This window comes from Rhipicephalus microplus, chromosome 7 (assembly GCF_043290135.1).
Source record: "Rhipicephalus microplus isolate Deutch F79 chromosome 7, USDA_Rmic, whole genome shotgun sequence".
Lineage (NCBI taxonomy): Eukaryota > Metazoa > Arthropoda > Arachnida > Ixodida > Ixodidae > Rhipicephalus > Rhipicephalus microplus.
Genome location: NC_134706.1, coordinates 100,603,886 through 100,618,799, shown reverse-complemented (window position 1 = coordinate 100,618,799; position 14,914 = coordinate 100,603,886). Strand labels below are relative to the sequence as shown.

The following is a 14,914-nucleotide window of genomic DNA, read 5'->3' as shown; positions in this document are numbered from 1 at the left end:
CTGGCATCGTCGGCGGCATTTTTCACAAAACGTCAAAAGTACGAACATAAGCCGATGAAGCTCCGGGCGTCAGATGTATAACGGGGCACCGGAAAGCTGCGGACGGCGCGGATCTTTTTGTGATCTGGTGCGACGCCATCAGCGTTTCCACGATGGCCCCAAACAGCAATTTGACGGCGGCCAAATTTCTTGGAAATTAGTTGGCGCTCAGCTGCTCCGGAGACTGCGAGAATTGTAGTGAGAGAGATCAGGTGGCTATCGAAAGTAGCTGAAAAGACTATCACATCGTCTAGGTAACAGAGACAAGTAGACCACTGATAACCACGCCGGATAGAGTCCATCATCCGTTCAAATGTCTCAGGGGTGTTAGATAGTCTAAAAGGCATGACCTTAAACTGGTATAAACAATCTGGTGTAATGAAGGCTGTCCTCTCACGGTCCATTTCATCGGCAGAAATATGCCAGTACCTGAACCGAAGATCAATAGACGAAAAGTATGTAGCGCCAAGCAGGCAGTCTAACGCAGCATTGATGCGTGGTAGCAGGTGTATATATTTTCGCGTGATCTTGTTGAGGTGACGATATTCAACGCAGAAGCGCCAGGTATTGTCATTTTCTTCACAAGGACGACAGGGGAAACCCAAGGACTATTTGATGGTTCTACAAAACTTTGTTGAACATTTTGCCAACTTCCGTTTGGATAACTCTGCGCTCAGTGTGGGAGACAGGATAGGGAGGTCGGCGAATAGGACCAGCGTCTCCACTGTTTATACGGTGCTCAACGGCGGATGTGTGTCCTAGAGGTCTTTTAAAAAATGTCGGTATATGACGCGAAAAGTGGACAGATGTCGTTAGCTTGCGCAGGGTTGAGGTCGGGTGCAATCATCTTCGAGAAACGATCCGGCGGAGGACACGTGTTGTTAGCAACAGGAGACTGAAGTAAGTTAATCTCGGTGGTGAGAGCCGCTATTTCGAATTCGTCAGCATTAGATAAATTGGCCAAAAACATGCCACGAGGATACACTTAAGGGCGCAAGGTGATATTGAGAAGAGGAAGTGAGGTACAGTTGTCAGTCACGGTCACGAGCGTATGGGGAATGACAATGTTGTGGCTCAAAAGATCATCGGCGAGAGGAAGCAGGACTTGGTAGCCATCGGGAACCTGCGGCTGTGTGGTAAAAATGACGTAGTCGGCTGCATAAGGCGACAGCCGCGCATCCCCAAGAGAGCACAGGCGCGGTCAAGTAGTATGAGCGTCGGCGACTATCTGAGGCATCTCTAGCTGAAGGACGCTGGTAGCGCAATCGATAAGAGCAGAATGATTTGACAAGACGTCCAGGCCTAAGATGATGTCATAAAGGCAGTGGTCAATTACAGCTAAAGTCACAGAAGTAGTGGGATCATTTATATTTAGGCGGGCAGTGCATAGACCGAGAACCATCGGCGTGCCGCCATCGGCCACACAGAGCATTTGTGCAGCCGCTGGTGTCACAATTTTCTTTAAACGTGTGCCTAGGCTTGAACTTAAGACCGTAATGCTTGCGTCGGTGTTGACAAGTGCTTGGACAGGTATGCTGTCCACTTAAACGTCTATTACACTGCGTCTGGTGGGAACGGAGAGAGCATTTGCTGCGGAAGTCGCCAACACAGCACCACCTCCGGGGGCTGTATTTCTCAGTTTTCTGGAACGGCGTGGCCGCAAGCCACGGGGGGTGACAAGCGCCGTAACTGCGGAAAACTGGACGATGGTTGACGTGTTCGCGGCGAAGGAGACTCGCGTCCACGTGGTGAAGGCGAGTGGCTGTACCAAGTGTTATTAGAATGGTCAATGGTATTGAACTCAAGGGCAGCTTGAAAAGTGTGGGCGTTACCGTCAAAACACGAGGTATTGGTCTTTGTACGAGGTGCCGAGGACCATATGTTGCGGCAGTAACGAGCAACAAGTCCAACGCGGTGGCAGTTGTAACATATAGGGCGGTCATCTATCTGCAGTTCGCCACTCAGCCGGATTGCGAGTACATGAAGAAAAAAAAACCGTTGGTCGGAGCAGGACGTCGCGAAAGGGCGTTCGCTGACTCTGGGCGCCGTGACATGGCACACGGAATGCACTCCGATGCTTTCAAGCTCTTGGCGCACGATGGCTTGAACCAGGGAAATAGTAACAGGAGTGGCATCGGTGCTGCGCGAATAGAACGCTGAGGGCGCCATTCCTTCCAGTTTGCGACGAAGAAGGCGTGTCAGGTTTCCGGGACGTGATAGACGTTGTTTTCCGGACCGGTCTTCGCAAGTCGATATTGCAGCGGAGTTTGGAAGTCGGGCGAATGTTTGCAGTAAGCGGCGACTTTTCACTAGTTCGAACTGATGACACTCTTTGATGATCGCGTTCACGGTGGAATACCCCTTGCACATCAGGAGATGGAACGCGTCGTCGCAATTCCTTTAAGGACATGCCCGACCTTGTCACCTTCTGCCATGTCGCTGCAGAGGGCCAGCACGTCTTCTATGTATGCGAGGTGTGGTTCCATGGGGGATTGAGCACGGTAAGCCAATTCCTTTTTGGCGGTGAGCTCACGACTGACGGCTTTGCCAAACACCTCTCGCATCTTTTCTTTGCGTTGGTCCGAGCTTGTGAGTTCTTCGTTGTTTTCATACCACACATTTACCGCGCCTCTCAAGTAGAACAGCACATTATCCAACTGAAGTTTAGAGCCCCATGTGTTCGGCACACTCACTCGTTCGAACATTGAACCAATCGGCAACGTCGACGCCATCGGTCCCACATATTGTACCGGGATCCTTAAGTGTATGATTGTATGATTGTATGTAGTGTATGATTGCGACGCCGTATTCATCGGAGACGCCGACACTGACGTGGAGGGCTCAGCATTGGCCATGAGTGGAAAAGCGATGCGACGTCCGCAGCGGAGCTCCGTTGCCTGATGTTTACCCGGCACCTTCACCAATATTTTACGGGGTTGGTGACTTCTGTACAAGATGCACTTACATAGGAAACCCACAGACAAGAATCACAATGACTGATTGGCACACTCACGCACCTGTCAGCTCCCTCTGCCTTTCGTCTTCATTTACTTCATCTCTGTAAGAATATGAGCTGGAATTCAACTTGATCTAAAAAAGCACAGGCGTAAACTGATAAGCAAAAACCCGATACTTAGCTTGATTTAAGAAATTACAGGAATTCCGAGTTTCGCTACAGAATAGATTCGCGGATCCCAGCGATGTAATTGCCGTTAGCATGGACACAACGAGTGATGATCTGACAAGTATAATCAGAATCTACAATGAAAGTTGGATGTACAGTTCATAGACAGGACGCTGGTAAATTATTACACGAGACAAGATATCTCAATAAGAAACAACAATTCATAAAAACCTCAAATGCAACAGACAAAATAGAGCTAGCAGAGCTTTCTAAATAATCACTAGGCGTAAGGTAGCCGACATTAGAAGGTATAGCGTGTAAAGAATTGAAAATGCCGTAAAAATAAAAAAACTTGGAAGCTGTGAAGGAATGCTCGTGCCTAGGCAGAAGTCGAATGTAAGTTTTAGAAGGCAAGGATGGCGAAGTCACAAGCAATATGGATAGGAATGTTGAGGTGGCAGGGAAATTCTATAGAGAGCTGTGCAGAAGGCAAAACAAGCAGGATGATAGCGTAAGATGCAGTATTAGTCCGAAGTGATTCCAGATCCTACCTGTAACGACGAGGGAAGTGATTAAAGCTCTAGAAAGAACGCAAACAGGCAAAGCCACTGGTGAGGATAACGTAACAAAGACCTGCTGGAAGATGGCCGAGGAATTCTGTTAGAAATGCTGGTCACCTTATATGTGAAGTGTCTATTGGCGTGAACAAAACCAGATTTTCCGAAAACGTCATCATATTAGTGCATAATAAAGGAGACGTCAAGGACTTGAAAAGCTACAGGCCAATTGGCTTACTGTCCATTTTCTACAAGCTATTTACAAAAGTAATACCTAACTGAATGACGGCGACATTACAGATCAATGAACCAAAGTACCAAGCAAAATTTCGTACAACCAAGTTTACAATAAACCATATTCTTACTATCAATATTGTAATAGAAAAGTGCGCGGAATACAACCAACCCCTATGCATAGACTTCATAGAATAGGAGAACTCGTTTGAATCAGTCGAGACATCGGAAGTAAAGTAGGCACTACTAAATTAGGGCTTTGAAGAACCTTACATTAACATATTGAAAGAAATCTAACATGGATCCACAGTCACCATAGTCCTCCATAAAGAAAGCGACAGCATTCCTATAATAGAAGGTTGTAAGGCAGAGAACCACGATCTCTCCAATGCTAGTCACCGCGTGTTTACGAAAGCTTTTCAGGACATTAGATTGGAAAGAGTTAAGGATAAAAGGTAATGAAGGGTGTGTTGGCAATCTGCGGTTGGTTGTTGACATTGTCTTGGTGGGTAACTCAGAGGACGAAATACAGCTCATGAGTACAGAACTGGACAAAAAATGCAGAAAGGTAGGTCTGGAAATTAATCTGCAAAAAACTCAAGTAATGTGCGACCCTTTCGGCAGAAAACAGCTCCTTTCGATAAGTGGAGAGACACTGGAAGTTGTGAAGGAATATGTCTACCTAGGACAGGTAGTATCCATGGAGCTGAACAATGAGACAGAAATATGTAGACGAACAAGACAGGGATGGATCACATTTGGCAAGCATTCTCAAATCATGACTGGTAGATTGTCACTGTCTCAAGAGATGGACATATAACATCTGCATATGAATGGTACCTACCTACGGAGCAAAAGCCTGAATGCTCAGAAAGAGGGTTCAGCCTAAACTGAGGATGACGCATTGAGCGATGGTAAGGAAATACTAGCGTAACCTTGAGAGACAAGAATACAGCAGGGTGGATCAAAGAACTAGCCGGGGTTAACGATATGATAGTTGAATTCAAGAAGAAATGGACATGGGCCGGGTATGTAGCAGGTAGAGAGGTTAACTGCGGGTTGTTAAAGATAATTGACTGAATTTCCAGAGATGACATACGCTTGAGGGGAGAGAGAGAAAGTTTGGTGGACTGATAAGATTTAAGATAAGTTGCAGGTATGAAGTGGGAGCAAAAAGCACAAAACCTGGTTGATTCTCAGATCCTGGGAGAGGCCTTTAACCTGCAGTGGGCGCAGTCAGGGTATCACGAGGATAACTTCCAGTGGTAAATAGATTGAGTGGTAAACAAACCTTCGGCGATGCAATAGAAGTTGCCAGTGTTCTAGGCTTCAAACCTGACTTTTTTGGCGTCTCCGACGTCAAATATTTACGATATACCAAACTTCTTTGTTATCACTGAGAGCTATACTATTACCATGTAGTGACATCTGTGGCATTTACGCTCACAGGATCATCTTTAAGAGCCAGTTATATGTCTCTGTTTGGTGTTTGCCGGAAGCACACCATAGATTATATTGAGTCTGCTTTAGAGGAGGTTGCGGATAATGTTCGCACTACAATGATGTGTAAGTTCCACAGATTGGTAACTCTGCCGGAAAAGCAAGACGTTCGCGGTCTGTTACTTTGCGTTTGAGGAAAAATTAGGTTTCTCAACTGACTCTCGAAAGCTCTGCCACAGAGTAAAAGAAGTCTGGCGAGAGTAATGTAGTCTCTGTATTATTGTAGCACTATTTCTTCAACTTTAAGTGTGCTTAGCTACAGCCGTATGAAATCGGGACTTCATAAAGAAAGCTGTTTGAAAATAATATACACTTGTAAACACCTATCTCAATATTTTATTAGCACAATCCTTTTCCCATAATTTCAGTTTTTTGAACTCTTTGTTTTGTGTAAAACGCACAGTCGGAGTCATAATTGTCTGGGGCGGGCGAGTGCGTGGCTGTGATAAAGGGCGCTAGCACCGTTCGTAATTGTGGCCCCACGTCAGCTACATGGCCCCTTTCAGTATTGAATAATAGCACAGGGACGCAGCACGCCGTCTGACTATATCTGTTAAAATTAAAGCGCTTTTATCTGGATACTTTTGGAAAAAACGACAGCTGAAGCATCTGATCGACGTTCCGTTCTAGCCAAGACTTATATTCTCACAATACATACAAGCAGATGCATCGCTTTTGATACCATCATTGTGAATGTAACGTCGTTGCTCACCTTTTTCTACGATGATTTTATGCCGGTTACGGCGACGAATGGTTGTGAACTCTGCACTGTTTTACAATGCGGTATATCCACCACAGCATTCATAGTAATGTGAAATTTATCAATTTTCGTGAGGCTATATATATACACCACTCCTCATTCTTCTTGATGACAGTCCGGCCGCATAACAAGATGTGGGTTCGAGCTAGTTGGGCATGCTCAACTGTTTCGTGGGCAAAGATTTTTTAGACAACGCACAAAACACATACAGAGAAGCCCGAATTTTTAACTGAATTGATTATAAAAACGAGGCCTATACTTGATAAATTAATAAACTAAAACAGCAATGTCACAGGTGTGTAGAATGACAGCATGCATCATCTGCTGCATTTTGCGCAAAGGGTATGTGCTCATGGAGTTCGGTCACCTTAAACATGCCTGTTAAATGCTCCGATTACATAACAAAGTCGAGGTTTATGTAGAGCAACGTGAGACTGATTGATTGATTGATATGTGGGGTTTAATGTCCCAAAACCACTATATGATTATGAGAGACGCCGTAGTGGAGGGCTCCGGAAATTTAGACCACCTGGGGTTCTTTAACGTGCACCCAAATCTGAGCACACGGGCCTACAACATTTCCGCCTCCATCGGAAATGCAGCCGCCGTGGCCGGGATTCGAACCCGCGCCCTGCGGGTCAGTAGCCGAGTACCTTAGCCACTAGACCACTGCGGCGGGGCAGCAACGTGAGACTGCATAGCATTACTTTTTATTTATTTGTCTTATATATATATATATATATATATATAAATATATATATATATATATATATATATATATATATATATATATATATATATATATATATATATATATATATATATAAGAGAAAGAAGTGTATACCTAAGGGCTCGTTTTTCCGTGTTTTAACACAATATTAATGAGATCTAACAGAGAGTAATGCCAAGGAATGTACAGGGGAAATTATTAGAACCAATGGAATGTAAATAAGAAGAAAGAGAAGTGGATGAAAAGATAACCAGCCGTGAGCAGGCCGTCCTGCTCGCACAACCAGCTAATCTCCGTTTGATCACGTTTACGGACGTTCCCCTACTTTCTTTATCGACGTTTCTTTCTTCAGCAATGGCCCTCCACCCCTGTCTTCTTGCGCATAATATGATTCTCGCCTTGCCCAGTGCTGCCAGCGTGCTCGTATGAACACGGAAGCTACGCAATAAGCAAGGAAAGCTGTCTACGACACCTCTCATTGTGTGGTATCATTCCGACCGGGTGACGAGGTGCTGCAATTGACAGCAATTCGCACACCTGGTTTCTGCGACAAGTTCCAGCCTCGGTTCATCGGCCTATATGTAGCTGTAGAGTTGACTTCACCTGTCAAGTACCGTGCGACGCCTCTTGTCGTGCCAACTGACCGCCGTTACCGCAGCACCGAAATTGTACGTTTCCCGCATGAAGCTTTTCACACGACGTTCCTCGTTACCGTGACTACAAGCCTGCAGCGGCCAGGCTGGCTGCTTCCACGTGGGGGCAACTAGTGTAGGCACCTATTATGCGCTTCAACCCTCACCTGGACAGCAGTAAATCATCATCACCTGTCCTGGCTGGCAGTTGTCATCGTCTTTGAACGTGCGCTTCATTTTCGGGTCCATTGCGCTTGTTCATTCCCGAGTTCACAGCCAAGAAATAAACCGTCTTACACCCGAGTCGTCATAATATATATATATATATATATATATATATATAATATTTATGCGTTCTACCTTCTCATCTGTACACAATCTTCATCACCATTCCAGCTTGGTTTGTGGGGCACATACTGGAGCAAATGAAGAAACGTCTTGAGGGTCTTGGACGTTGTCTTACACGTGGTGGCGAGCGCTGCATGGTCCCTGCATTCCTCCGTGCTCTCAGACATCCCGCCAGCGTCTTTTAAAACAGATTCTTGAAGCTTTGTTCAGGCCGCTACTTAAACGACCTTGGCTCGGTAATGTGGCAATTCAACCAGCTCCGCGCAACATTTGTTTTTTCATACTCTATGGCACGGCAACTTTACCAACGCTCCCACCTGCAACAAATCCTTCTCGGCTGGTCACCGGCCCTCAAAAGGGTCCCCCACTTTTCTCCGGACTTGCGGATGAGGACGTTGAAGATTGCCTCGAGGAATATGGTCGCGTGAGCACCAGCAATCACTGGGATGAGCGTGCAAAACTGACCGACATTGCATCCTACTTGACCAGCTTCGCAAAGACGTGGTTTTTCAACACCACACGACATAGTTTTCTTCTTGGCTCACCTTTACACATCATCTCTGCCAGATTTCGCAAACTTGTCAGTGCCCACGGATATTGCCAAGAAGAGGCTTGGTGTGTATATTCAACGCTGCGGCGAGTCATACCCTTCCTACATTGAAGACGTTCTAGCCCTCTGCCGACACTTGGACTGCCGACACATGGCCGACACATGAACTCAACTTTATGGTGAAGAATTGCCGTGTGCGCCACCTGCTCAAACGCATTGCGACTGTCGCTTTTCATGCGACGTGGTGCAGAACGGCAAGACCTAGACAATGTTATCTCAACCAGTCAGCGCCTTCCGGAGCTTCAAACCACTCAGTTTCAACCTGAAATATCTGACCTGAGCTTGGCCCACGACACAGCAGAGCTGCGCTCATTTATCCGCTCCATCTTCCGCGAGGAAGTTCATGCACTGCCTTCACCCCGCGACCTTGATGTTTGCACGCCACCGCCTGTTACCAGGCTACGCAACGTTGTGAAGGAGAAACTGACCCCGATTACTAGCCCACCAGTTCTGAAGTCACATCCCTAGTCGACGCCAACTTATGCTCAGGTTGCTGCTATGACACGTGTACCCCAGCAAAGCCCAATGTAGTTTAGGCACCTAGAGTGCATGGTGCGCTCAACTCACTCGCACTGCGAACATATGCGTAGCCTTACAACGTCTGGCGCACTCCGCGCCCGACTTGCTTCCGTTTCGGCATCCGTGGCCATATATGAATGTTTTGCCGACGCTGTTAGCAAGACGGAAGACGAGGTTACGATGACATTGAATGGGACGACTTCTAGCCCACATGACTGCCGTATCGCCGACCGTACCAAAACAGCACACGTCGTTCACAGTCTTCCCAGAACTTCAGGGCACTTGGTAGTTACTGCTTCTCGCGTCTTCTCTCCCCTTCCCATTTGCGACGTTCTTGTTCTCCACTTCAACCTTCTATTTCGACCATCAATTAGTGTAGACGCGAGGGAATGCTGCACCTTTTGAACTGCATCAAACTTCTCAGCATTTCAAATCACTTTTTTGTCGTATGCGGAAGGTATACAGACTGAGGCACTGATAGAAAAAGGCGCAACTCTCTCCACAAATTGTGCCGACTTTTGTTCCCATTTGAGCAAAGTTAAGACTCCATGCATTGGCCCTCCCTATCGGTGTGTAGATGGAATTCCTAATCAGCCCTAAATTATTTCTACAGTGCGCGTTTTCATTTATGGCGTCCTTCATCACATTAAGTTTCTTGTACTCCTTCGTGGGCCCACATACTCATTTTGTAATGGGACTTTCTTACTTCAGTGTCAGCTGGCATATCGTGTCGTTAGCGAATGATTTACATGTCGAAGACTCAGCGTTCATCTGATGTCGATTCAGACAGCTTTCATTTCCTCACTGCCACTGATTGTTGTATTTCGTCAGGAGATGAACATAATCTCACGATTGTTTCGGATACTATTGTTACTGGTGACGTGTTCATTGCTCCATCAGTTCGCTCCAAACCTGTGGGGCTTACCATCGAAACTAGCTTTGCGCGCTTAAACGACGGTAAATCATTAAAGCCACATTTAACCCAACTTATTTGACAGCAATGCTGTCCCAGGGATCGGCTGCGAGTTGCTTCACTGGCACCGAGCAGTTTTCTCTGGTTGTCCTTCCCGCAGAATCACCAAATCATCTCATTCAACTGATCCTTAGGCTGCCACTCTTGCTTTTAAATGCTACCACAAGTCCCCATCTCGCTGCCAAGCAAAAAAAGAGACCTTTTAGGCCTTCTTCGAAAACGCAGGATTTTGAATAACGTACATTCCAAGGTTCTGGGCCGCACCTCTGTTGTAGAGTACCGTATCGCAAGCGATGGCAGCTCCATCGTACGCCGCCTATGTCTTTGGCAGAATGGCAAATCCCTGAGAGAAACGTTGCTGACATGCCCAAACCTGACATTATCGGGCCTTCATCTAACTCTTCGTCCTCTCCTTTGGTGTTAGTCCGAAAAAAGGATGTCTCTGTTTTTGTGTTCAGTACAGGGCGCTTAATAGGATCACGAAAACAAGATGTATATCCGTTGCCACGCATAGATGATGCCGTCGACTCCAAACAAGGCGCAGAGTATTAATAGTATTTCTCCAGTCCCGACCTCCGATTCCGGTATTGCCTAACACCTATGTGTGAAATAAACATATATATATATATATATATATATATATATATATATATATATATATATATATATATATATATATATATATATATATATATATATATATACACATATATATATATATATATATATATATATATATATATATATATATATATATATATATATATATATATATATATATATATATACATATATATATATATATATATATATATATATATATATATATATATATATATATATATATATATATATATATATATATATATCGTCTTTGCCAGATTGCTCGAAAGTTTTTGCCAGAAAAGAAACATACAGGTCAAGCAGACGTAGAAGTTTCACTTGCAATGTTGTGGTTGAACAAGGAATTATTATTGTTACAAGGGGAATTCAGAATCGCACTTTGGCGCTAAATCACCTCAAGAGATGATCCATACAAACAAGACGAGGCATCGGATCAGCCATCTGTCACGTGTCCTTGACATTGTGTTCCAACTGCACGTCCCCCCCCCCCCTTGTTTATCTGTTGTACTTTTTTCGCTGTCATGATCATTAACGAACTAGAGTTCGTGACCTGGGAACTTGAGCTTGGGTTAGTTTGAGACGACTGGCTTTGATACTATAAATTTAGCTGACATTCCTTATTCAGTTCTTACCTGCACAAACTGTCGAATATTTTGAAAGGATGTTCCAATACCATAATGAGACAACCCTACGGGTGACCTTGTCTGAAATAAAAAATAAAACCACAGAGTCAACCATAACCACCGCTTTATCAATATTATATATTTGTTGAGCAATATTCGTCTTTGCCGTGGCTAATATTCGCCTTACTTAAGCGCAGACAGGCTTTTACTTTTTTGCATTACAACACCAGTATAGCGCTGGAATATATAGCACCAGCTGAACTGATGTGTAAAGAAAGTCAAACACTGAGTTCTTTTTTCGCACACAAAAAAGCTTTTTTTTTCTGCAGACAATCAGTATAAGTAAAGCAAAACAACTATTTGGGCTAGTTGGCAACAGTTCATTGTGAATGCGAAAATCGAGGCGTAGTACAGAACAAGACTCGAGAAAATAACAAAAGTGCACACTCGCCTCTAGAAGTTTATTGAAGCGATCATACATATGGGGCTCTAAAAATTATCATGTACACTCGGCGACAGCTTTTCTTGTCAGTGGAGCGAAGGCTACAAAGCCAAAGTGAGTGAATCTTACCACCAGTGAACGTAGTTCCACCATGACGCTCCTATTTCAACGTGAAACGTAACAATTCCTTCTTAATTTTCTACGTGGAGCTATTCGAGACAGGACGGAGCTCACACAATTAAGATATTCGCAATATGTTCAAATTATTCGCTTTTTACTTCACGTTTATGAACGCGTGAGAAAGTCCCACTCTTTTACGTGCACCTTAAACGCTAGGCAGCGTCTGCGTCAACATGAAACGCTGATGGTGCGCCCACGTCACTATCCTAAGCGTTACGAGACGCATGTCAAAATGGACTTCACGTAGTGCTACAAGTGCAGAACCTCCGCCTTCGTAGCTTTCCTCTTAGTATAATGTCTAGCATATACTTAGAACGATGCCTTGCACCGGCGGCCACCAGACGCCGATAGCCGCAGGGACCGTGCAGAGTAACTGCATATCATTGACTTTCTCCCAAACTTACCTAGAGGGAAATCTGGCACTACTGCGCTGCTGGATGCAGCAAATCACGGCATATGTGAGCTTCAAACTTTACTCGGATTTGTATACTTTGAAGACGCGTCTGTTTTCACGTTAAAATAATTGATTTCTTACTAAAGGAGCACGTAATAAGCTATTTATTTTGTCATTGTAGAAAAACGTGTTTTTGAACACTGAAACCTTTTGCGTCGATTTACAATTTCACTAAGCGTAAGAAGTAACCAACAGCAGCTGAACTTGGCAGGCAGACGACAATGCGAGCGTTCCCTCCGCCAAGTTTATGTCGTCTGCTTCTTTCATTAGCCGTTTGGTTGTGCCGTCAAGGTGAGTGAATTTTTAATTTAGAATATAATATGCTTGAATGAGATCCACTTATAAACGTTTTGTTTTAGAGAGCCTTATTTACGCAGTCGTATTAGCTTTTTTGCTGAAGCCTCAGTCAACACCAACCTACACAAGCCTCGCAGACACATATACCGTCACTCCCAGTGCTCCAACGAGGCTCCTTAAGAAATTCATAGACGGTGGCGCCCGACTTCCCTCTCTAGCTACCATTGGGAAAAACACTATGCTGTATATGGTCCCCATGGGAAAATATACAGTTACTCTAGGACTGTGCTATGCCAAATGGCCCAAGCGGAGCGGTGTGCTGGCGGCATCTCTTCCGACACTTCAGCCAATGCGCGCGTGCGGCAGACGCCGACGGGTTCTACCGGCCCACTTAAGCTACGAAACGCTCGTTGAGGGGAGAGGCGCAATCAAAGCAATATTTTTCGCTACAATTAAAAGCTTACGTATGCCCCGTTATTGTTAATACGGTAGACAATATGGAGTGCTTGACTGAAGAAATATTAATAAATAAACGAATACGCGTGGTTTCCGAGGAAGAAGGGCTACCGTAGTGAAGTTCAATGAAATACCGCAGTAAAAATTGTAGCATTCGGTTCATTAATTTTATGCCACAACATTTATTACAAGTCGAGTTTTCTATTACTCAAAGGAGTTCTTCGCATAAAGAACTTCAAATCTCCCATGCCGTTAATGCTAGTTGAACTCTTTAAAAGCAAATATTTAAATTTTCGTAAATAATACTCCGAGTGCTGAAGCAAACATCGAATTTTCTTGATTTTTGAGAATTTTGAACACAATTCCTGAAACACCCGCTACGCGTACGAACATTGTCGAGTGGTGCACCATAAATAATCCAGTATAATCACGCGATATTACTGAATAGCTCATTTTGCATAAATGCCGATGTCGGCGACGTTAGTTTCAAGCTAGAAAGTATCTTTCTTGGAAGCATGAAAAAAATCGAGAGAGTTGCAAAAAATAAGGATAGAAATTTCTGTTTGAGTTTTTCACGGGAATTTCATTGAGGACACTGTCGAGAGTAATTTTGAATGAGGGCTCATTTTAGCAATTACTAAGATATTTATCACAAAATCAGCCGCCTGAGTTACAATCCTTTCAGTTTATGTTGTCGCACGCCGCTAACTGTTTTGGGTCTGCGGTGGCGCTGAATAAACAGACCCGGGCGCTGAATAATCAGACCCGCTCGTTGTTAGGGTGAAAAAATAAGAGGTGCTGTCATTACGCCTACTTTTCTGCGGTGACATTCTTGCTTCGTGAAGAGGCGCAATTTTTTCCGCGCGCAACGCGCACAGAAAAAATTCTCAGGCCCCACGTACAGTAAATATCGAGGACGTGCGAATCCCAAACGAGGAAGATTGACATAGCACTTTAAAATGAACACAACGTTAAGAGATGGACGTCCAAATGCTTATATGACTTTCATGCCTTGACTATTATGTTTGGAAGTGTCATTTACCTTCGTCGTCTATTCACGTCCTGTAACACCAAATTTTGTATATCTGGAGCTGCGAAATGGCCACGAGCATTCTATGAGCGTAACATGTACTCATGTTTTACATAACACGATATAATGATTATGATGTTTGGACGTGTCATTTACTTTCGTCGCCTATTCACGGCACCTCATACCAAATTACCTATATGTGGAGCTAGCGAAACGGCCGCAATAACGTATGAGCGTAGCATGTAATCATGTATCACACGCATATCATGATTATCATATTTAGACGTGCCATTTACTTTCGTCGTCTATTCACGTCACGTGATACAAAATTTCATATATGTGGAGCTAGCGAAGTGGCTGCGAGCTCGCTATGAGAGTAGCATGTAGTCAATTTTTATATGACACGCCTGTCATGATTATCATCTTCACACGTGTCATTTACCTTCGCCATGTATTCACGTCACGTAATACCAAATTTGCTTTATGCAAGCTAGCGAAAAGGCCACGAGCGCATCATCAGCGTAGTATGTTGTCATGTGCTTACATGACACTCATCTCATGGTAATCATGTTTGCACCAGTCATGTACCTTCGTTGTTCATTCACGTCCCGTATTACCACATTTCGTATATGTGAAGCTAGCAAAATGACGGCGATATCACCATAAGCGGGGCGTGTAATCATGACTTGTAATAACATGAAAATTATGACGTACATGTAATGATTTCCACGTTATAGTCTGTCACTTATGTTTGTTATGCATTCATGTCATACCTCACTAGT

At 44.3% G+C, this 14,914-nt stretch overlaps 1 protein-coding gene across 1 annotated transcript in view; it reads right to left on the bottom strand.

The window, feature by feature from the left end:
* LOC119179126 (gastric triacylglycerol lipase-like) overlaps window positions 1-14,914 on the bottom strand; it is a 46,751-nt gene that overhangs the window by 8,778 nt on the left and 23,059 nt on the right. The window contains exon 4 of the mRNA XM_075868242.1: window positions 11,283-11,354. Within this exon, the coding sequence (XP_075724357.1) occupies window positions 11,283-11,354 (72 nt within the window). The remainder of the gene's footprint in view (window positions 1-11,282; window positions 11,355-14,914) is intronic.